This window comes from Chenopodium album, chromosome 15 (genome assembly GCF_948465745.1).
Source record: "Chenopodium album chromosome 15, dcCheAlbu1.1, whole genome shotgun sequence".
Lineage (NCBI taxonomy): Eukaryota > Viridiplantae > Streptophyta > Magnoliopsida > Caryophyllales > Amaranthaceae > Chenopodium > Chenopodium album.
This window is the reverse complement of record NC_137848.1, coordinates 15,778,462-15,802,464: the sequence shown is the minus strand read 5'-3', so window position 1 is coordinate 15,802,464 and position 24,003 is coordinate 15,778,462. Positions and strand designations below refer to the sequence as shown.

The 24,003-nt window shown below is 33.7% G+C and overlaps 2 protein-coding genes across 3 annotated transcripts; one reads left to right on the top strand and one right to left on the bottom strand.

Moving 5' to 3' along the window:
* The first annotated feature begins 9,068 nt into the window (after positions 1 to 9,068).
* LOC145583016 (uncharacterized) lies at positions 9,069 to 14,697 on the top strand. Of its 2 annotated transcripts, XM_081640115.1 has the most exons (8): positions 9,069 to 9,284; positions 10,556 to 10,662; positions 10,899 to 11,899; positions 11,992 to 12,073; positions 13,078 to 13,144; positions 13,618 to 13,806; positions 13,902 to 13,962; positions 14,326 to 14,697. In XM_081640115.1, exons 3-8 carry the CDS (start codon positions 11,131 to 11,133, stop codon positions 14,496 to 14,498), a joined length of 1,341 nt encoding a protein of 446 aa, XP_081496241.1. In that variant the 5' UTR covers positions 9,069 to 9,284; positions 10,556 to 10,662; positions 10,899 to 11,130; the 3' UTR covers positions 14,499 to 14,697. The 2 variants fall into 2 exon arrangements, with proteins under 2 accessions (XP_081496241.1, XP_081496240.1); XM_081640114.1 differs by lacking the exon at positions 10,556 to 10,662.
* An 851-nt stretch (positions 14,698 to 15,548) lies between these two features.
* On the bottom strand, positions 15,549 to 23,963 carry LOC145583018 (uncharacterized). Its single transcript, XM_081640117.1, has 10 exons — positions 23,504 to 23,963; positions 22,678 to 22,739; positions 22,033 to 22,087; positions 20,931 to 21,029; positions 20,543 to 20,629; positions 18,420 to 18,536; positions 16,968 to 17,060; positions 16,751 to 16,781; positions 16,074 to 16,261; positions 15,549 to 15,986 (listed from the first exon to the last, which is right to left on the bottom strand). The coding sequence occupies exons 1-9, from the start codon at positions 23,597 to 23,599 to the stop codon at positions 16,080 to 16,082; spliced, it is 822 nt and encodes a 273-aa protein (XP_081496243.1). The 5' UTR covers positions 23,600 to 23,963; the 3' UTR covers positions 15,549 to 15,986; positions 16,074 to 16,079.
* Between the last annotated feature and the right edge of the window lie 40 nt (positions 23,964 to 24,003).

The following is a 24,003-nucleotide window of genomic DNA, read 5'->3' as shown; positions in this document are numbered from 1 at the left end:
TGAGCATTTTTTTCTTACATTCAACCATGTGATTAGTAAAAAAAAAATAAAAAAAACAAATAAAATAAAATTTTGCCAAACCAAGTACAAGGTATACCAATGACTTGAGGCACCCTTTGCAACCTATCATTTCTACTTTAATTAACCATTCAAACACCATTCCACTTCTTCATGAACTACTTTGAGCCTCGTTTAACGGTAGGCCTCAATTATTCAACCCACCTTCACCTAAGCTTGGGATGCGAAGATGTGTAATTCGTGTAATATTTAAAAGCAAGTAAAAAAAAAGCAAAACAATAATAAAACAATGTCTAAGGGCAAGTGTTCCAATGTCTTTGATATGAACACGTCTCGAACTGCGTCTCTCATCGAGTGCTTGGTACCGCGCCTGAGAAATATGAATGCTAAGTGAGTGATGACCGCACGATTCGAAATTGCCCACATTGATTCAAAAGAATGAAAAAGAAAAAAGAAAAAAAAATTCAAAGCAAAAAAAAATGATGAAAATAAACTTGCAAAATTCAAAATTTTCAAAAACACAACTACACACCTTAGGGGTTTCTCTCGGGTCTTGATCCTTTCACCCTTTCTTCTTCAAACCACTAGCTTAATCACGTTACAACCCTAAAAAGACCTCTTTGAGGTGTACATACACTTGTACAAAGTTCGGCTAGAGCTACGTTCGGGCTGATCCTAACGGATACGTAGGCAACCTCACATCGAGGTGTGGCCACATTCATATTAATACATGATCGAGTCAAAACATTTCTAGTGCTCATCCATATCCATATAGAGCTAGACTTGGGGGCTTTAACCCACATCACTTAGCCTACCTAGCCTAAGGAGTCATCATCTTTGACTTTTCTCACATCTATTCCCATCACCATAGCCTTTGCAGCCAGCCTTAGTATCACTTTCACACACTTCATTTACACGTACATAACCATATCATCCTTCCCTTAGGAACCCTTTATCATGAAATCTTACTTCAACAATGCGCGTGCTTCATAATCTTTCAAGACAACATTCATTAAAAGAAACATGGTTTACTTGCTTAGCTTTCTGACCTAAGCAATATTCGTTGTTTCATACATTACATATTGTGCTTAGATTCCTAAACTAAGCAATACTCATCAAGATTCATACTCAACAATCACTTCATCTATATACGTGCTTAGCTTCCAGACCTAAGCAACGTTCATCAAGATTGTTTTTCATACACTATATGATGCTTAGCTTCCTAACCTAAGCAACATACATTGACAACAAACTATTGTGCTTAGGTTCATGACCTAAGTTCATTCATTTATCATGTCACATGATGTAGTTGTCCTTAGCCTCCTGGCCTACGAACATTCATCATGCATACATTATTTTCAAGACGAGCAATTTAATTTGATCCATGCGATTCATCTCGCTTTGCTCAACGAGGAAGTTCAAAACTTCTTCCTTTTTCAGGTCTTTTCTTTAGGGGAAGTTCAAAAACTTTTTCAAAATTTTCTCGGCGTGGAAGTACAAAACTTATTCTATTCTTCAATTTTTTTTTTCTTTTGGGGAGGTTCAAAAACTTTTTCAAAATTTTTCCTTCATTTTTTTCACGTCTTTCTTTTTCGGGTGAAAGTTATACCCTCCACTCATGACAAAAATGACGTAAATTTATTATTTCTGCATTTTCAGTTGTTTGTGTCTGCGCACACTCAAACTATACATATACATACACAATCACAAGTTTTACACATGTCAAGTCATGTCGTGTCAAGTCATGTTTAGTCAAGTCAATTGGTCAAGTCAATCACAACCTATACGAGTCCTTTAGCAAATTCCATTTTGTAGGTCTCACGTACAGCCCACGTTCGGGGACAATCGAACTATTATCATCTACAGGCAACGTTCAGGGACAATCAAACCCTTATCATCTACAGCCCACGTTTGGGGACAATCGAACCATTATCATCTACAGCCCACGTTTGGGGACAATCGAACCATTATCATCTACAATTCACGTTCGTGAGGCGAGGAAGATTCACGAGACACAAAGACTTGTAATCTCTCATTATCAGACAAGTTTTTCCCGAGGCATGGAAAATTGTCGGTCGTTGTACACTTCTCAAGGCATCAAATTCAGCTATTTCGTCCCAAGGCATGGACACTTATTGTTATTCTCGAAGTACGGAATTTCACTTGTGAGCTACTCAAGGCGTAGGAGCTCACGATAGAGTTTCCGAGGTGAGGAAACTATCTCAAATCAGACAAGCTTTTCCCGAGGCGTGGAAAATTTTCAGTCGTTACACACTTCACGAGGCGTAGAAGTCAGCGATTTTATCACATTCTAGCGGATCGCTCAAAAGTGGTTTACGGTAGGGTTCCCAAGGCGAGAAACTATCTCAAATCAGACAAGCTTTTCCCGAGGCGTGGAAAATTATCGGTCGTTGCACACTTCACGAGGCATAGAAGTCAGCGGTTTTATCACCTTCTAGTGGATCGCTCAAAGCGTAGTGGTTCACGATAGAGTTCTCGGGGCGAGAACTCTATCTCATATCAGCATTCCCGAGGCTTGAAAAAATATCATCTATCAGCATTCCCGAGGCGTGGAAAATATCATCTAACAGTGTTCCTAAGGCGTGGAAAAATATCATCTAACAACATTCCCGAGGCAAGGAAAAATATCATTTAACAACATTCCCGAGGCGTGGAAAATATCATAACAGTCTTCTCGAGGCGTGGAAAATCATCATTCGGTGGATTTCTCGAAGTGTAGAAAACTACTAAACATATTTTTCACTGATCGACTACTTTGAGTATCGTTTTCGAAACTGACGTTTCTACAAACTCAGTCAAAGTGGGGGCTTCTGTAGACACCTAAAGATGTCTCCACAAAACCAAACCCGATGATAAACAACCTTTCACCGCTGTTATTGGTCGGGTTGAGTATCCCATATTTAGAGTTCTTAAATCCATATATTATTTGGTTGGATAGGTCTTGAAATAAGCTTTCCAACAGTATATCATAAGCCCAATTTCGATTTAAAACGGAGAAGATATGACCAAAACACTAAACTCGGCCCAAAACCGACACCCATTCACTAAAACGGCCATATCTTAAAATCTACAAAATATTTTGACCTGATTTTAATTAAGTTAGAAATTAGAATTAAATAATTTTCCAATGATATATTATATGCCTTGTTCCAAGTTATGACTCAAAAGTTATCAAAGTTTTAAAAACTCATAAAAACTAGATTTCACCGCGCCACGGAAATGCCATCGTGGCACGGCATATTTTCCGTGACATGGCATTTTTTCTGGGCTTTTTCCATCGGCGCCTTCACTTCTAGGATTCCGTTCTTCACCCCTTGTATTTTCTCTATAAATACGAGGCTGATTTCCTCAGTTTCGGGGCACCAAAAATCGTTCTCTCTTCCTCTCTTATACACCAAAAAATCAATCTCTATCTCTCATATTCCAAGCCTTAAACCTATATTCCTAATTACACCATTCCTTCCTTAAACACTCCAAGGAGTCCATACTTGACCTGAAGTAACATACTTAAACCAAGGCGTGAAAGGTAGAACCGATTGAGGGTTTTGACCAAATCTACTTTACTTTAAATTTAATTTAATTGTTTCAATTTGATTTATATATTTATTGAAGTTACTAACAATTTATTCATGATGAAGCGGTTTAAAGGAACGCGGAATGTGAGTAATTTATCCACTTAATTACTCTTATTTTTATTGCTAGTATCATGATTAGGTTTATTATTTTTTTTATTTGACTAACGTTATTATGGTTAAATTGCTTCCAATGTTAATGTTTATTCTATTGTTATTGTTGATCACTATATTGCATGTTTAAAGGGAATATGTAATTTAATACAATGCCTAATAAGATAATTTGGACAACTTATTTAGGATCCTTTTAAATCTAATTGTTTAATCAAGTGATCACATATATTTTAGAATTATATGTGCATTAATATTCAACCAATTTAACATAAATATAGTTTGGAGCAAATTGAATCTTTGTTTGTATACCTTTGAGATCGCAGGAATTACTTTTCACAATAAGAATCGAGTAGAGGCCAATACGGGCGAACGTGACTCCATGAGTCACTTTGAACCATCATCCTCGATCCTCCTTTCATGATTTCAAACCATATGGAGTTAGTTTTCTGATGGATTATGAATGGGGTGTAACCTTCACGAGTCAATCGTTGTTGCCTATTGTTGTCCCTTAATCGTGGTTGTCTTTAATTATCCGTGAACGGTTTACAAGTTCCTTAAAAACTTGTTGGCGGCTCCCTACTTTCCTTGTCCCTAATCGTATATGTCAATTCCCACTTCCTATGAGTGTCAAGCATATTCACAACATACTTAACATAGGCGCGCTTCGAATGACGCCTACAATAATTGATGCATGGCACTAAAAATTTGTGAAGTAGTAAAAGAGATAATTTTGGGTGAAACGACATAATCAAGAGAATGAACGATAATTTTCCTTACGATCAATAACATATTATTAAAACAGACACCAGGAATGACACGTGTCACTTCTTAGTGCTATTTTTTCCCTCCAATTCTCCAAAACCCTCCTCTTTTTTTTTAGCAAAAATCTTTTGTTTTTAGAATATTTGTATAATACAACTATCATTCCCTCCAAAACTACCCCCTCCCTTAATATTTTATTTACGAAATATTTGTATAATACAACTATAATAATATATTATCCGTAATCTTAAATAGTATCCTTATAATAATTGTATTCCTTTTTATTTCATGTTTTATTTATGTAAAATAGTTACACAAGATTTTGTGACCTTTTAATTAAGGGAGAATAAGCTATAATTTAGAAGTTCGAAATATGGTGGAGACTGGAGAGTATAAAATAACAAAGCCAAAATTACAATATTAACACTAAATTACCATTATATAGTTGTTCTATAGTGGGGTTCTATGGGTTAAAAAATATTTCTATTCTTGGTGTTGATTTGAAACCTTATGAAATAATAATATATAATTGAGTTAGTATTCTGTTAAATATTTTTGCAATAATTTTACTAACTTATAAATATTTCTTCCTTCAAAAAATCTATTAATTATTACTAAAACATGTCATGCTTACATCAATCTTTTTGGACATATGTCAAGCTATCATTAAAAAGTTTCCTGCCAATACAATATATGGCGCCAGGTTAAAATTATTTTTTTTAAAAAAAAGAAATTATTCTACTTAGCTTATTTTTTGGAAGTACATTGTATAGTATTTTTTTTAACTAAAAAAAAAAAAAAAAAAAAGCCATATGACATTTACACTATATAGTTTTATTGGGAATAACATGCATCATAATGTAATATAATGTACAATTTTAAATATTTTCAATACAACTAATCAAAAATAATACGGAGCATTTTTTTTTTCTCAGTTGTAGTTTTAATAATTTTTGTCTTATTATCATATTTCTTATATGTATTGCATTTGTTTATTCCACTCAAGATGCCTCATTTTTATATTAAATCACAAAATAATTATGAAAAAAAAAATTAATACTACCGTGCATCGCACGGGCATTAATCAAGTTTATATAAAAATTCAGTCACATACTATTATTATCATGCATTCATCACATAGTCTGTAACTGTATTTGAACAGATATAAGGAAAAGTGTTGCATCTTACATGTCATAATAAGATTACGATGAAGTAATGAAGATTTTGAGTAGGATAACCATAGGAATATTGTTTAGCATAAAGACATGCCCTCAGGATTCCACCACATGTACCATTTGTGATGAGCTACTAATCATATACCACAAAGGTATTACCCATCCGGTGTATGACATTTGAAGTTAGTGTGTTTGGGCGTCTTAGATTTTTAGTGATGTTAAACAATTTAGCGCTTATTTTTTTTTGTTTTGATATTAGATATTGTTTTCTTTGTGCGGTAACAATTATGTTAATCTAGGTTCTTAGAGATTGATAACCCTCTTGAATAAAGTTCAAGAAAAGAAAAATCATCAGAAGTTGATCAAGGGAAGCTTCAACGCCTGAAGAATATGAAGATCTCTAAAATAAGACTTTATTTTATTAGTTAGTCTTCTTGTTGTAAATGTGCATGAGTAGTTGGTTAGATTTGCGAAATGTTTCTCATTAAGGAGATAATTAAGTGTTATGTGAATCAGGAATTCAGGACACTGTACTATTAGTTAGAAACACAACAAAATGTATGTTTACTGAACTTGGTCCATTAGTTGGAGAATGGTCAATATGTTCAAAGGTTGAGAATCTTGTCCTTAACATATTTTTAGCATGAGAATATTTGCAAACTAGGAGGAATATGTGATTTTGATAATAAGATAAATTAATTATTTCACATATATCTTAGGATATTATTCTGTTTCTATTTGTGGAAACTGAATGATATAGAAAATGCTTCCCATTATGCGAGTGATGCATTATGGAAAGTATCTTTACCTAAGATATGATCTTTTAGGTCACGAAATATTTTATCTCCTAAGGAACCTTTAACATAATCACATTTCCATAGTTTGAGTTAAAAGCTTTTCACGTATGCTTTTAGAGGTCATTCAAAGCTCAAAACACTTCTTGGGAAACAATTTGTCAGTTTATCAATTATTTTACACATTTTGTTATAAGTTGCTCGAGTAAGTAAATAATCGTTTGTAATTGCTTTTGTTTTTCTGAGTTGATTAACAAGAGTAATTAGGATAAGGAGGAAATAGGCTCTGAATTGAGTTAGCTTTGGTTAAAAGATCACCAAGAGCTTCTCCAATCCAGAGCTGAAACACAACTCCGCTAAAAAACTCCGGTCACCCACCCTTAAACAACACCAAAAAAACTAGACAAGTAAAGCACAAGTATAATTTGTACTGGTAATTTTTTTAGTGAGTGTAAGATTTGGATATCTAACATATAATTTTGAGATTTTCATATGGATTATGATTATATATTCTTTTTTCTAAAACAATGATTATATCTTTTAACTAAGTAGTACAGTTTGAAATTACTTAAGTTAGTTGCCTAATAAAGTATATACTTACGTACTCTGTTCCCCTAATAGTGCAACATGAGAAGGGGAAACGAATTTTAAGAAGTAAGGAGAGAAATAAAGATAGAGATCCATGTGATGAGGAGAGCAAAAAGGAGATACATACATCACTCTGAATATATGTTTTAGGCTTTGTTTGGCTCATTGTTAGTAAAGGAAAAGAAGAGAAAGTAAGGGAGGGGAAAAGAAAGGAAGAGAAGGGAAAAGGAGATTTTATTTCCTATGTTTGGTTAATGAAAGGAAGAGAAAGGAAATATGCTTTTATTTTCTCTTTCCAATCAAATTCCTCCAATTTTGGGAGGAAAGAAAAGCTAAAAATTTGTAAAGAGACTTTCATTTCACTTCCCTTCGTTTCCTTTAAATTCTCATGCAGCCCCATTCCTAGAAATTTATGGGCCCTAGGCATAATGTAAGAAAAGGGCCCCTTGCTTAAACAAATTTTTTTATACACAATAGATTTAAATAAAAGACAATAAAAATAACTTATATTATTTAAATATTAATCCTCGATACACAATAATAACTTTGCATAATATTAAAAATAAATTTTTTCCTCTTGAAAAATCATAACAAGCGATTTCTTTTAGTATTTTTTGATGCAAAATTATTTATAATTAAATCAACATCGATGTTTTCTAACATATTTGTCTCAATTGACAATTCTTAATCGTTTCCATAATATTAATTAGCCAAAATTAAAAGGCTTGAATTTCGGATATTGAATAAATATGAAACGATGTAATTGAAAAGATTAATATTTTGGAGTAGATACTAATAGAAACCGCAAGATTAGAAGAAGTGAAGGGTTATATTGCATTGTAATCTCCACCTAATTGATGGCTAATGTTAATCGCTAAATAAATGCAGTAATTATCTTTTTTAAAAGTTTTTTGTTTAAATGAGTAAGAAGTATCGAGTTAAATTATACGGTACAAGTATGCAAACTGTATTTTTTTTTTAAATTGGGCCCCTTTCTAGCGTGGGCCCTAGGCGGTCGCACTCAAGGCCTACTCCTCAAGGCCGGCTCTGTTCTCATGTCATTCATCAAACCAAACATGGGAACATATTAAAACATTTTCTTTTCTTTTCTTTTCCAGCCAAATGGAGCAAGCAAGACGAAACCCGCCTTAAATCAATAACATAACATAATACTAAAACAGACACCAAGAATGACACGTGTCATTTTCTGGTGTTGTTTTTCCCCTCCAAAATCCCTTCCCCTTTTTTTCTTATTTTTTTTTTCCTTTTTTAGCCAATGTCATTAATTACCTATTATAAGTTATACACAAAATATTCACCAAATCATATCATTTAATTGTGATTATTTTGATTTATATACTTTTCATTTCTGTAATTAATATTTTCCAATCTAGCTATGTAATTTAAGACTACTATCTAATGTAATTTTAAATAAATATAGAGTTTCCAAATGTTTAACATTCAAACCTAAAGTAAAATTAAATTAACTACTTAGATTAAAAAATATATACATCTAAAAGTTAAAAAAATATTTTTCAAGCAAAATTTATGTTAAATATATAAGAATAATAATAATTAAAGATTTTGGTGAATACGTGGGTAAAATATACAATTCGTATAAGATTGTAGCTACTGAAGCAGAAGGTATGATAAGAATTTTAATTTTTTTTTTTTCTATGGGAGATAGAAATGAAGGAATCTACTTCTCTTATGTAATTATGTGGAGCAATATTCATTTATTTTTCAATTAATAAATTGAAATTATAAAAAATACTACTTCATTTATGTAATAAAAAATACTACTTAAATTACATTCCTTTACTTTTATATCTATCATTAGTAAATAAGCCCTTTATTACTAATTGAATTATCTTTGATTTTTTTTTTCTTATAGAATTAATAATTAATAATTTGATTTATAAACCATGCATTGCACGGTCACTGTACTTAGTAACTCATAAGATATTGTCAAAATAAAGGACGAATCTTCATCAATTTATTTCCATTGCTACGCCACAACACAACTCAAAGATATATTTTATCCTTAAAATATTTCTTGGTTACGATTATGTCTGAAATGCCTCCTATATCTTCCTTCTATGTTTCTCTTTTAATTTCCCTCTAAAGCTTTCCACTTTTACGCGGTTCCTCTCTCTCTATCTCCGCCATTAAAGCGTAAACCGAGCTCTTCATTGTCGCGGCTTCTGAGCTTTCTCTACTCCATTGAAACGGCTTCTGAGGTACAATGTTTTATTTCACAATCATCAAATATCAATTTCACAATCTAGGTTTTATTTCGCATATTCGATGATATAATTGTCAATTTAGGGTTCTATTACGGTAAATTGTTGAACTATAATTACTGAGGTTATGAAACATTAAGACGAACGATTTTACTGCTGGAATTTTGCTGTGTGTAATTTACGTTAATATTCTTAGGCTAGAAGAGTTTTTTGTGATTTTGGAGTTTTAATTTGATACATGAGTCAAACTTTGATTTTAATGTGTTGCATGTACTGAGCCTTATCGAGTTCACGAGCTGAGCTTGGGTTTTGAGGAATTTGAGGTTTGTTTGTAATTCGAGCTCGAGCCGAGCCTGCCTTTATCCTATTGAGCTCTAGCCGAACCTGCATTTTCGCCCCCTAATGAACCGTCTTAACTACCCGTATATTGTCTATGAGAGTATAGAATTAGATTGTGCTTTGTTTTTTGAATGTACTCTATGCATGTGACTAATAATTCTTGACGGAGAGTGTTATTGTTTTGAATTAGACTCAGAAATTAAAATCTACTCAGCTGAATAAGATGAATTCTTTTACTACATATGGAATTTCCGTATTCATTTGTAGTTTGGTTGTTTTTGCATGTGTTTGTGTTGAGCCAGGAGATTTTTCAGGGTTTGTAGAAATCTTAGTTATTTCTTGCTAACTTATATCTCTTCTTTGGTTTTTGTGGATTTTAGAGCAGTTTTTGCAAGCATATATTGCTGCCTATGTTGCTTATCATTGCATTTGTCCTGCTCCTTGAAATCAGTCTGTAATTAGTTCTAAGTAGTGTTCCTTCTTCCAATGCATAATTGAGACCTCATGGCATCCTCTAGGAAATGTTATCTAAACGGTGGTAGAGAGCCGGAGACTTGTGTGTCTTCGTAAAGAGTGTTTTGAGTTTTTTTTTTTTGTTGTCCTGGGAGAAAGGGATATCAAGTTTGTGTAAGCTCTCAAATTGTTAAAAATATTCTTCATCCCTAAGTAAAGACTAGTCCAAACTCCAATTACAAAACCTTCAGGGTCTATCTAATTGGCGATGTTCTTGCATGACTGCAATGCACAGCCTTCATCATGCTCGATCATGATTGGTTCCATCCAGACTGTATATTACAGACACTATCCAATTTGAATTGTCCAGGTTTTACTATGACCAAAATACATATCCCTGCTTTTTGGTTTAAATTTTTTAAAGTTAAGCAAGAGTGGCCATTTTTTAGAATCTGAACAACGTTTTATGTTTTTAGAGGTCAAGATCAACCTTGTTAGAACTTAAATCGAGTTTTGACACTCTTCAATGCTTGGGCTATGGACGCGGATAATTGTGCATCAAAACACAAGTGCTTATGTAAAGGTATTGTGATAAAAAGAATATGGATATGTAACTATTGCTACAAAAAAAAAAGGAACATATCTCATGTTCTTTCATCTTAAAGTCATGTTATTTTACATAAGCAATTGTGTTCTTCTGCTGCACTGAATTTGTGATTTACTCTAGCTTTTTAGTAACTCTATAGAAGTGGTGAGTTGCACATATTGTAATAGAATGATAACCTGATTTTTTTATTTATGGTATCCTAATCTTAACAGGGCTTAAGTAAATTGGAAGAGGAAACTGATAGCGTTGGTGAAGAGGAAATGTTAATATCCTGAGAGGGAGAGAGTCAACTTCATGCAACGAATGACACTATACCCATTCCAAGTTGCATAATTTGAGACTTGGAAGAACATTAGAAATATTTTAGAGCTGGCTCCGACTCTTTATTTTTCAGTCAATATACCAGCAAGGGCAGATGTTGGAACTGCCCAAGCTATTGGACAAATGGGCCCTTTGATGAAAAAGGAGATGGAAGTGTCATGCAAGGTGACGAAGAAGGCAATGCATAATGTAGAGAGCCATAACTTTCCTGCTTCAAAACAAACTGAGAAAGGCTATATGTCTTGTCTAAAGAAAAAAAGTTATTGCTCAACTCATTGCCTTTCACTAGGGAAATGTAAGCAATTGAATGGTACCCTCCAAGGACTTGGACCAATTAAAGAATGTAATTTGAAAACATCACAAGCTTTTGCTTCTGAGGAATTGATGCAATTGCCTTCCTCAGATTCTAAAGTGGACCAAAAGGCTCCAATAGATTCTTGTGAAGATGGCTTTGTTGTTTTGGAAGCTTCTCTTGGGACTTCAGACAAGCGACTTGAGGATGTTGATTCATTATCAATGAGCTCTAATAGTAGGATAACCAATTCTAAAAGAGATGCTTCTAGTGAGTCAGTTGTCTTGTTAGAGAATCCGATAACCATCTCAGGAGCTGGATCTTTCTCCCAGAAACATGAAATGCAGCTGTCATTGCTTGAAAGCCTCAATGGACATGAGCTTTCTTTATCAAGTCTGAATGTTAATGATCCTTTCTCTCTGGCTAATGTCAGTCGAAATAGTAGCATATTGCATTTATTAAATTATTTTCCACAAAAAGCTCCCACTTTTTGCTCAAGAAAGAAGCTTCTGATTCTTGATATCAATGGAATATTGGCAGATATAGTTTATCCTCCTCCCAAGGGATACAAGGCAGACACTAAAATTGCAGGACGGGCAGGTTTGTATAGATGCTCCACTTTGTAGTCAACTGCATATTTTTTGCATTCAGCTCAGCTGAATATGTGCTTTGTTTGCTGCTTATTTGTGCAGTTTTCACTAGACCCTTCTGCTCTGATTTCCTGAAATTTTGCCTTGAGAGATTCAATGTGGCAATATGGTCATCAAGATCAAGGTAAATACACTGTATTTAGTAACCCCGCCGCACACCCCCTCCTCTCCCAACTTGAAAAAAAAAAAAAAAATTTAAGGCCTTCATCTTTATGGACACCGTCACCCTTGACACTAGAGATGGAGCTTAGGATGGTGTCTGAAAATTGGAGCCTTAGGTCAAGCTTTTAAAAGACCTTATATGTCCTTGCAGCAATCTCTTGATTTGAGCTTCATAAATACGTTCTTTACCATGAAAATTCTTTTTAAACGAATATTTTCTCTTAGAGAACCAGAGAAAAAGAGAAAAAAAAAAAAAAAAAAAAAACCCACTTGTTTTGAATGGTTTGGGTTCAGGAAATAAAATGATATGCAAAGCTAATAATGAAAGTAAAATGGACTAAAGGAGAAAAGGAGATTTGGGGCCATAAAGTTGATAGCAACTATAATGATGAGAATGGCTCAAAAAAAATTTTACGGTTCCAAATAGTTAATTCGATAATGGATTTCAATATAATTAAGGGGACAATATTAAATGTGTTCACAAGCTGTTGTTTATTTTTGCAAATCCTCAATTTATGTTTATAAATGAGGTAGTTAATACATTAAAGATGAGCAACTTTCAGAGCTTCATAAAATTTTAATAACTTATTATCAATGTAATGTAAGATCTGGGACATCAAAGGACTGAAATGTCGGGAGTTTATAAGGATAACTGAATTTTTTAATCTGGATCACGCAAGTTAAATAATTATCAATGTGAACATGTGATAACCATGATAAAAAGAGAAGAGATAAGAAAGTAGACTCTGAAACCATATACGTATTATGTGTGCATTTTATTGCTGCCCCTATATCACTTGAGTAATGTACATTAATATTGCAAATTATAGTTAATTTGATTTAGATTTCTGCGTAGTGATCTGAGTCACTTAGGGTTTCCAATGGAATTGATTGTATCTTGTATAAATCAAATTTCTTCATTGTACTCATTAAGTCCATGTATAACAATGTTTTTTCAATTTGCAGGAAAATTATCGATAGATTACTTAACTACTTGATAGGAGATATGAAAGACAAATTGATTTTCTGCTGGGTAAGTAATTATCCCTTTTTTTTATTGTTAGCAATGATTGGAAAATAATTTACAAGAGCTTAATGTGCAAAGCCTAGAAACCTTGAACAGTGCACAAATTAGTAGCCTCACATATTATTTTGAAGATCCCTGGAAAGCAAGCTATAAGATAGGGATAGCATGCAAGTTGCTTTGTTCAAAAGGACCTGATGCTCGGTCTTGTTGAAAGTAGAGTAGTACTTGTCGGTCAAAATGCTGGCTTGCATGACTTTGTTACTTATTTTTTTTAATATCAATGTAACTGCAGTTGTCTGGACAAATCAATATAGTTCATAGATGTGTCATAGATTGGGTTAATGTCATTTTAGAAAATATTTTCGACTAAGATAATTTTTGTTGTCTTTATATTATTGAAGTGGATGCTTGGAGTCTTGGACGGTCATTGGTGCATGTCTACGAGCTTCAAAATTTCGATGCATTGCTTATTTTTGCAGGATTTATCCTATTGCACTGCGTCAAACTTTAGAACCTTGGAAAATAAACATAAGGCATTGGTTTTCAAAGAGCTTAGAAAAGTCTGGGAGAGTTACGATGACCCTGACCTTCCATGGAAGAAAGGTGAATTAAATGAATCAAATACATTACTGCTGGATGATACTCCTTACAAGGCATTGCTCAATCCTGTAAGTTGATCACCGTTTCTACTGAATGTTTGGTGGATGTGAACTTGACAAGTTCTTGCGTTAACCTTTCTTCTAAATATGTGATTCTTGCACAGCCTCATACTGCTATTTTCCCATACTCTTATGACTACAAAGATGGTGCAGATGATGCAATTGGTATGACTCACCTGCTCCTTTGTCAATCTTACCTTAACTTTCTCATTCTGGGTTAATATAATGTATGTTGCTTAAAAGTACGCATAGATTTTGTATTTTTGCCGTTGTGTATTTTCTGGGTCTGCAATATTGTCCTGGTCACATCCATTATTCCATATTATTTTTTGTTATGGTGTGCAAGTGTCCTTTGGTAATCATTAGCTTATTATGGGTAATGATGAAGTGTCAAGTCAATAATGCATTGGTTCATGTTCCTGAACTTTCTGTAGCATAATTCTGAATTAGCATTAGTAAAAGTTAAACTAATTTTCAATTGGGAAGATTTTAAATTTGTATCCTGAGCATGGAATAATGCAATTACAGGTCCAGGAGGGATCATTCGAGAATATCTGGAAGAACTAGCTATGGCTGACAATGTACAGGAATATATAGAGCAACATCCATTTGGTCAGAGTGCTATCACTGAAAGAAGTTTGTCCTGGCAATTCTATGACAAAGTTATCAAAGGACAGAGTGCAGTGGCAGCCGGGGGTTAACCTGTTCTATCTTTTGGTTGTCCAATATCGAATTGAATTTCAAATATATCTCACCTCATTCAAGAAATTTTGCTTTTGTTCTTGTCTTGCCTGATGTGTTTATATGCTGTACCTCACTTTTGTTTTGTTGCAATGTAACAAAAACACCATTTATATAGGAAGCAGGCTGAAATATAAATTATTTTTGAAATCAATTTAATCGACTACTCCATACTAGTTACTACTCCCTCCGTTTTTTTTTAAATGCATCATTTGCATTTACACAGAGTTTTAGGAAAGTTATTTGCTTTAAATTTATATTGTGCAAGTGGAGCAAGTGGGTGATTAATTTTTTTGATAAAAGTACAATGTGGGTTATGAAATAAATAATATGTAAGAGAGATTGATTTATATAATTATATAAGTGGGGACTACGAAATAGAGAGAAATGCTAAAATATTTTGGGTGGAGTATTATAGAAGAGAGAGAAATAATAAAATATAGTTTAAAATGACTAAATATGAAAATGATGCATCTAAAAAAAAACACCCCAGAAAAGTGACGCATTTAAAAAAAAACGGAGGGAGTACTACCTACTTCCTCTCAGTTAAAAAAATTGCTTCCTCTCAGTTAAATTACTTTTTCATGGACCGTTGGGCATTCTGCATTTGGCGTAACTACAGTAAGGTAAATAACCTCAAGCTGAAGAGTAAAAGTGACCACTTCCAGGCTTTTAGGATTGTAAATACTCCGTCATTAGTTAGTGTTCATTATAACTTGTAGTGCATCACAAGCAACTGGAGATCCCAAGGTAGGGAAGGTACTCCTCATCGAACATCAAGTTAATAGAAACATTACAGAAATAGCTGAAAGCTTTAAATTTTGTCTTCCGCATGAAAGCAAGTAGAAATATGGTAGAACACACCCAAAATCTGGCAGCTGCTGCGAGGAAGGGGTCGTGATTCCTCTCGTCTGATCACCTTAAATGGTTGTTAAAAAAGGGGTACAACATTATGTTTCTTCTCCTTTTTGGCAACAAGACAGAAATATAGAAGATAAAATATCTCAAAATGAAACAGAAAGAAAACTCTATAAGCTTTTTCTTATGTTTTGTTTTGGTGCGGATAGCACTAAAAAGCAAATTGTTAATTACAATAGTCAACAACTAACAAAATTACAGGGAGAGAAGTGTTACATCACTTACACGAGTAGAATAAGAGGAAAAAGTAAGATGTTTTAAAAATATAAGGGTGTTGACTAATAGTTAGATGTAGCCTAGCTCAACGAAAATATTTCTTTCAGCAATATCTTCATCAGCATCTTTCATTCTTGCTAATTGCTAACATGAGTTCTCTAGCAAAATCCTTGTCAATCTTGACTATCTCAAATTAGCAGTTCCAATTCAGCATAAGTGAAAAGGCTATACACAAAGGAAATTATCGGCCAATTTCACGAAGGGAAAAGTAATGTTAAGGCTGTACAAAATGTAGGAACTTCGAATGCATGTTGCTGCACAAAAATGAAAGTACGAAGCATTAATGTCGAAGGGCATGAGACTTCAAGGCACAAAATGAAGAGTATGTAGAAAAATTCTACCGATTTTCAGTTCTGCTGGCTATCCTGGGACGAATCCATCCTAACAATGAGAGGCTGTTGAAGCTCCCCTACCAGATCACCTGAGATAGGCAACTCGGAGCAGGACAGGGTATCTTCATTCTCATTTTCAGCCAATGCATTTTCTAAAGCAGTCTTTGCCACTTTAGTTACACAAACCATCAATATCACTGCAAGCAACACGAACCATCAAGATGATGTAAAGCAGAAATGCGCTCAATTTACTATTTAAGCAAAATAGTCAATTTGAAAATTAACTTAATACGAAAGTTGCAGTGCATTACAATTATTCTACACAGAACAAACATAGCCACTTAGCCAGTTAAATATCAATCAAAAAATATTGACCCTGATGAGCTCAAGCATGATAGATATACTCATACTTTTCATTCTGAATCGGAAACCTTGAAAATTTCATTCTGATGTTTGGATTACTAGCTATTACTTATATAATTCAATATAGAAGTATAGTTTTGGTCTAAGTCTTCAAAATTCAGAATACATATGCCATTAGAATGTAGAGCACCTCCAATAACAAGAACATATAATAATATCAGTTTACTTCATTGGTTTGCACATTGTCAATGAGTCAAGATATGGATAGAACAAAGCAGTGCTACTGCTTATAAGATGCAGAAGAGGCATCTACAACAACATACCTGAAACCACAATACTGGATACAAGAAATACCTGCATCCACAATAACACTTATTAGTTTAAAACTTTAAATTCCATAAAAGGTGTTTTACGGGGGGAGGCAAAAGCAACCCGTGTAGTGGTCATGACAGGAACATAATAACTGTAACAGTCATGAGCAAGGGAAAATGTTATTTTCTGAAGTGTTAACACGTCCAAGCACAAAATAGCAGATCTTACCCAACGGGAGGGAGAGAACTCATGCCATCCATGTGTGATATCTGAAAGATCCTTGAGAGTTGTTCCAGCATACACTAATGCAAGTGTTATAGGCTGTAATCAAAACCAAAAAAGGGAGCATTAAATAATTAAATTCCCCAAAGAAAAAGGTAGACAAGTGGTTAACAAGTAAAAATAGGATATAATACCACCTTAGGTCGTAACATAATTATAATTTATAAATAAGAATTCAAACACGTTCAAAGATTAACTGAACACTAATGTTCTCATAAGTCATAACAAAAGGCAGGGCAGACATGCCCGGCACAGAAATCAAAGCTTTTGCAAATTGAGAATTCAAGACTATAGTCCTACTATCACTTTGTTTGGATAGAAGGAAATAGAAGGAAAAGAAGAGAGAAGATAAAAGGAGGGAATTTCTCTTATTTGGGTCAAGGATTGAGGAAGGAAAGGGAGGGATCCATTTTCCCCCTCTCTTTAGCATAATCCCTCCATTTTCCCCCTCTCTTAGCATAATCCCTCCAAGCACACCTTTTCCCCTCCCTTTCTCTTCCCTCCCCTTCCTTTCCTTCCTTCTATGCTATCCAAAGAAAGCGTACATTAAAAAAAAAAAAGAGAAAAAAAAAAAAAAAAAAAAAAAAAAAAGAGACACCGAATCCACGTTATTTAAGCAGTTTGGAGAAAACATGATATGGGTCAGTCAGAGGGATCTTCACTTTGTCAAGGACAGTGTATCAGCAGATTAAGCAAGCTTTATGTAATATGCATGCATCATATGATGCACCTTTCTACAGTTTTACTGCTAATTTTTCTAGCATAAAGGAATGGAAGATAATTGGACAATAATCTAACAGAGCATAAAATACACCATAAATTACTTTGACAAGAACTATATTTTAGGCACTATACCTTCTAATGGATCACTTGGTATTCTATAACATCACTAAAACATAGAAGACTTTAGAGTTTAGACAGGTAATTCGCATAAAGGTCATCTTGTAGAATCATCAACATTTTGCAGAAATATATGGGTCAAAGTAGACTCACTTTCATGTCCTTAACCAGTAAACACTTAAATGTTGTTCTTATTGATAAAGATGAGCAATAAATGAACATTGTTTGTCTGTTTGACCATAAAACTTCAAAGGAAAACCAGACTGACAAATTTTACAATTTTTACAATGATGTACTTTACAGATAGAGAGTTCATTCTCATCCATGCAATCAATTTTATCTGCTGCAGTCAAAGTTTACTCCAAAGACTTTTTTCCTAGCCTAAGCTTTCTCTTCAAGTATAGAAGACAAATAAATACAAGTATGATATCTTTGCGCACTCACTACAACAAAAATTCTATGGGCTCAAACACAAATGTACAATCTGTATTATAACTGATAAACGAGGATTGGATAGAACATACAAGCAGCTTTGTATAAATAGAGAGTAGAAATTACCAGCATCCCTAACCAAGAGGCCAAGACATATTCCCACAGGGGAACAGGAGTTACAGACAGGAGGTAGTTCAACATATTAAATGGAAGTAAGGGAACAAGCCGGAGAAGTAAGACAATCTGTTTAAAAAAAAAAAAGCACATCAAAAAAAGATGGAACAATCACATTATAAATGAGTCAACAACAACAACAACAAAAAAGGCAAGCAGCCATCCATTGTCCCCCATTCACCCTTTCCCCAAAAAGAAATAAACTAGACCCTTATCTAGAACCTACAGAAAGGACACAATCTTTTTTGCAAGTTTAAAATGTAAATAGTCTAGCAAATTTGCATGCAATTCAGAGAAACAATGGATGTTTTTTGCTAAAACAAATTGATCATTTGGCTTCAACTCTCAAGTTTCCTCCACCATCGAAATAGCATGGTACATCATATTTCAAGGTAAAATTCATGATCAAGATTAATTAGACAGTCTCACCTTAAACTCACCTATTCTGCTATTTCCTAACAAAACCTACAAGACATTTTTTACCAACTTTTAAGGAGAGAACAAAACTACATCATCAAATAATTCAAGTACTCATGAGAGTCATGGAAGAAGCTTTGATGGATCCTGCAGATTTAAAGAACTATGCCATCATTTCACTTAATCCACGTCAAAGTAAATTTCCAGAATTTACCAACGCAATGCTGTCAGCCAAGACTAGAATCGGTACAATTACTGAAGTCTAAAGCACAAATAAACTTGGAACAGTAATGGATTGAAACTACTGAACAAGAACCAGAGAATGACAAATTGATACACATAAATCCCTTGTTTTTACAACCTTCCACTGTGCTTTTTTGATTGACACACTTTGACTTGCCACTGTTCACAAACTCTACTTTGATTAGTTTTTGTGATTTATTATAACGATAGAACAATCATGTGGGATCTTATCATAATTGTCTAAATGTAAATTTTCATAATATTACCTTTTTTAATTTTTGATAATTAGAAATATTAACCCAATAAACTTTGTGCATTGACAAACATGATAAAAGAAACTTGTCAACTTAAAAAAGGACGGAGGGACTTTAGATAAAAGTTAAGCAATTCTCTAGATCCCTTAGTCCTTTAGGGAGAGGAAGGAAACAATAATATTCAAGCCACTAACCTACTAGTTCAAACTAAGGTGTAAAATATTTGATTGAGCCCTTATACTCCAAAAGTCCAAATAACAAAACAAAGGTTAAATCATGGTCTTAAAAGCCCGAAAAGCTCCATACTGACAATGCATTAACAAACATAACATGGAGTCTTTAAAACTCTCAATAACCTATGAAGCTGAAATACCGGGGACAGGTACCACTGAAATATGTGAAACTTTTTTTTTTTTTTTTTTTTTTTTTTTTTTTGTCTGAAACTATGCAATATGGCAAACCCAAAATCATCAACAGTACCCACATCTTTTAAAATGTCAATAATCAAATATCTGACAAATAATAAAGGTGTGGTGTGCCGTGTAATGAATCTCAGAAGGGGAATATTTTTAGAATTCACTTAGGAAAAGAAAAAAAAAGTCCAATTTGTTCTAACAAAATTAAATATAATCTCTGAAGAAATCTTCTGCACTTTAAATAATCCTGGTCTTCCATCATCAAATACAAATAATAGCTACATGACCCTCGAAATCACAAGGCAGTACTGATACAGTAGACTCTCCGAAGCAGTTACTCATCAATCCATCTTGTCAGTCAGGCAAATTACTCCGGAATTATTGCTATTAAATTTTTCTTGTGAATCATTGTCGCACTAACAGTAAAAGGGCAGACTCAGATCTACCAGTTTGTCCATGTCCCACCTCATACCTCATAGAGTCAAGTCTTAAGCAAAGAGTTGTATATATTTTGGTTGGTTGTAGTTAAGAAAAAGAAAAAAAAAAATCTAGCAATTTTTCAAGCCCGCAGAAAATGAGTCAGCTAACACTTAACAAACCGATTACACTTAGTAAGTTCCCCAATCTAATATTAAAAAAATATGACTGTGGAGTCATGAACCAAGTATTCATATAAAATGTAAATTAAACGGTCATTGAATGGAATTTGCCAAGCAAATGACAGTACTCAACTATTCGTTCATACCTTAAAACCAGATCTTTGTATAGCAATAGCAACAGCCCGAAACTTAGGGTAATCCTTGATTTTAGAAATAACAAATGACCTTCCAATCTGCACACATGGTTCAAACGTAAATTAATTCATGCACCACATTAAAGAAGTAACAAAAATATAGCCTTCTATAGGTAGAAGAAAGAAAAATGTAACTAACTTTCAGAATGTATGTCATGAGGTACCACCAATATACCATCACATAAGTTCAATTTCAAGACTCACAAATGACATGTGAGATTCGACTAGATACAGGAATTAAATTTGTGTAATATAGCAAAGTAAAAACTACATACAGAAATTCTCTGCCCCTTCAAATATCAAATTCCAATTAAAAAAAAAAATAAGATAAAGTGCTCACAGTTCTTCCCAAAAGAAAAGCTGCAGTTGCCCCCAATGTAGCACCTACAGAATCAGCAACAAAACCCAGAAGCAACCCATAAAGATAGCCACCACCAAGCTGCAGAATGGCAAGTCCAATCAATACAGTAGCATCAAAGACAGTGACACAGGGGCATGAACTTGCAGACAAAATTTATTCTAAGTGCAGACAACAAACATGTCCTTTAGCATAGAAGATTAGTAGGAAGGGTTGGTATCTAATGGTAGATCATAATGAGACATTAACACCTGACTCAACCATTTGTGCTAATTCCTCTATTTAGCATTTAGGCATGGAGGGCACACTGAATAAATGTTAATATCAACTACAATATATAAGTAACCTTTCCTCTCAGTTCCATCCAAAAACTTTCTCAGTTTCACTATAAGGGTCCAAGAAACTCTTGAAATATTTCAACAAAAACACCTTAGAGATGGCCTTTTTTAAAAACCTCTATTAATCCAAAGGGTAGTAGGCTTGAATTCAGTGATTCGGCAGGCTCCAAAGACATTTAGAAGAGCACATCAGGTCAACAACTAATGCATTTACACTAGAAAATGGTTAATCAACACAAATCCAATCTATCACAGAAGTAACACAGCAGAAATTGAATACATTCGGCAATCCATAAAGCTACTCCCACTGCTTTTATTTTAAGTACTCCATTTTGACTAAGCACGTCCTACAAAACTTTGACTAATAAGATCTTTATTATCAATAAGTATAAACTATAATAATTGAATTTTAATAAACTACTCATTAAGACAATTCCAACAAGTACCCACAAGATTATATTTTTTTCTTACATATAAATCACTAGCATTATCACTTTTGGTTCATGTAGCCAACCCCACCGGCCCACCCAAGGGATTAAGGCTTTGATTGATTGATAAATCACTAGCATTGGTCAAAGTAGGTCAAGTGAATAGTGCAAAAAGTCCAATGAAGCACTTTAAAAAAACAGTCAGTATTTTGACTAATGAGAATCAAGTCAAGGAGAATCTCAAGGGGAAGCTAGCAGCCTAGCAAGTAACCTCTTTTGCAACAGAATGAAAATCAGATATTATTATTCATTACTTACCGTGAGCACTGAAGCTGGAACTGCCAAAATAGTCAGAGGGATGTATGCAACAGCCCTATAAACATCAAAGGTGAACATAATCAGTCAAAATTAAACATAAATCTCCAAGCACCAATAATATACCAGTACTGAGATTCTGAGAACAAATTATCGCATGTCACTCCAAGAAGGCAAGGACATATATATCACCACTTCAGAGAATAAGTAGATCCTTCGCTCAAACCTTACAGACAATGCAAAATTTTGAAATAAGAAAGAAACTAGGCTAAAAATTAGGGCAACGCGAGTAAGATATGACAGTAATTGATGAACTATGGGGTAATAATAATTCACCAATGACAGCCTATGCCAACTTTAGAGAGATTGGAACTCTCCAACGTGTTTCTCTTTCTACAGATTCTATGAAAAGCCAACAAAACAATCCCAAGAAAAGGATTCACAGAAATTTCAGATAATAATCAACTAATCAAGCATCTATTAAGGACCACAACAAACATGGAACTTCAAGTCTAAAAATTAAAAGTAAAAATAAGTCAAAACTAAACATTAACTGTAAGGTGTAAAAGAGTATATCTTGAAGGAAAAAATAAATACAGAATACTATCAGGCAAAATTGTTTCAGAAGGACAAAATCAAATGACTTACAAAACTAGAGGCCCCCAATTTCCAAGGTTTTGATCCACCCACAAGAGAAAGTTTCTTAATATCTGCAAGCAGAGACAACAACACAGCACACTTAACTTGACACGAAAAATGTTGCAAATGCTACAAAACCAATAAGATAACAAAAACAGAAGAACTTTGAAGCCCAAAGTTAATCTGTTCTTATATCCTACACAGCATAGCGAACTTTTGTCTTCAAATGAAAGCAAATTTACATAATAAGCCACATCAACGTTTGTTATCAATTCTTACCAAGTTCAACTATTGATTCAATCAATTTTTCAAATCACAACGCCAAAGTTCAACTAGCAAGTAATACTAAGAGCTAAGATAAATCTAAAAGTATAATTTCACAGAATAACTCAACACGGACTTTGACAAACTTATGGTAAGAATGATTAAGCTTTGATCAATCCAAGCTAAATTCTTCGAATACGCCAATTTTGTGATGGTAATAGTAATTTAATAAATAGATATTATTTTTGATTCAAAACTCATGCGTCATGTTTATATTGTATATATAACTCAATATTCAATTTTAGTTCATGAAATGAATTATTAATCACCATTTTATCACTAAGCAAGATTTCCCGAAAATCAATCAAAACCAAATTCAAATGAAATTACTCTACTAAGAAAACAGAAAGTTGCAAGCTTTGACATTCAAAAATCATAGCTCATACATCAATTACTCTCATTAATGGATCAAAATCATTCACCATACATAACATATATCCAAATTATTCAAACCCTAATCAAAATAACATCAATTAAGAAAAAATCAAAAAGGGGTAAAAAAAAACACGACCTTTTCAATGGGAAGCGTGAAACAAGCTGTAGCAATGGCAACGATGAGGAGCAAAAGAAGGGTAATTCGAAAACAATTCAGCCATGAAAACTCCATGAAAATGAAAACCCAGAAATTCCAAACAAACCCTAAATTACTCCTCAACAATTATGGCCTTAAAAAGTAATAACAACAAAATTAAACCCCATCAAAATTCAAAACATCTCTTTCAAAATGGTGGGTGTTTGTATTAGGCTATTAGATGACTGTTGTAGGAAATGGAGATCGGAAAGTGCAGAAGAAATTGCCGAATTCCCAGAATTTTCTCTCTCCTAAGTATAGGAATAGGATTAGGGAAATGATCTAATTGCGTTAGAAAATTGGTGAGGTGCTTCGCGTAGACGAATTGTCGTTACTTGTCGGGTTTCTTTGGGAGTAAGGATTGAGTATTTGATATTCAAGGAACAAAAGTCTTGTGAAATGTCCGTGATCACAAATGTCTTTTTGTTTAGTTATACTTT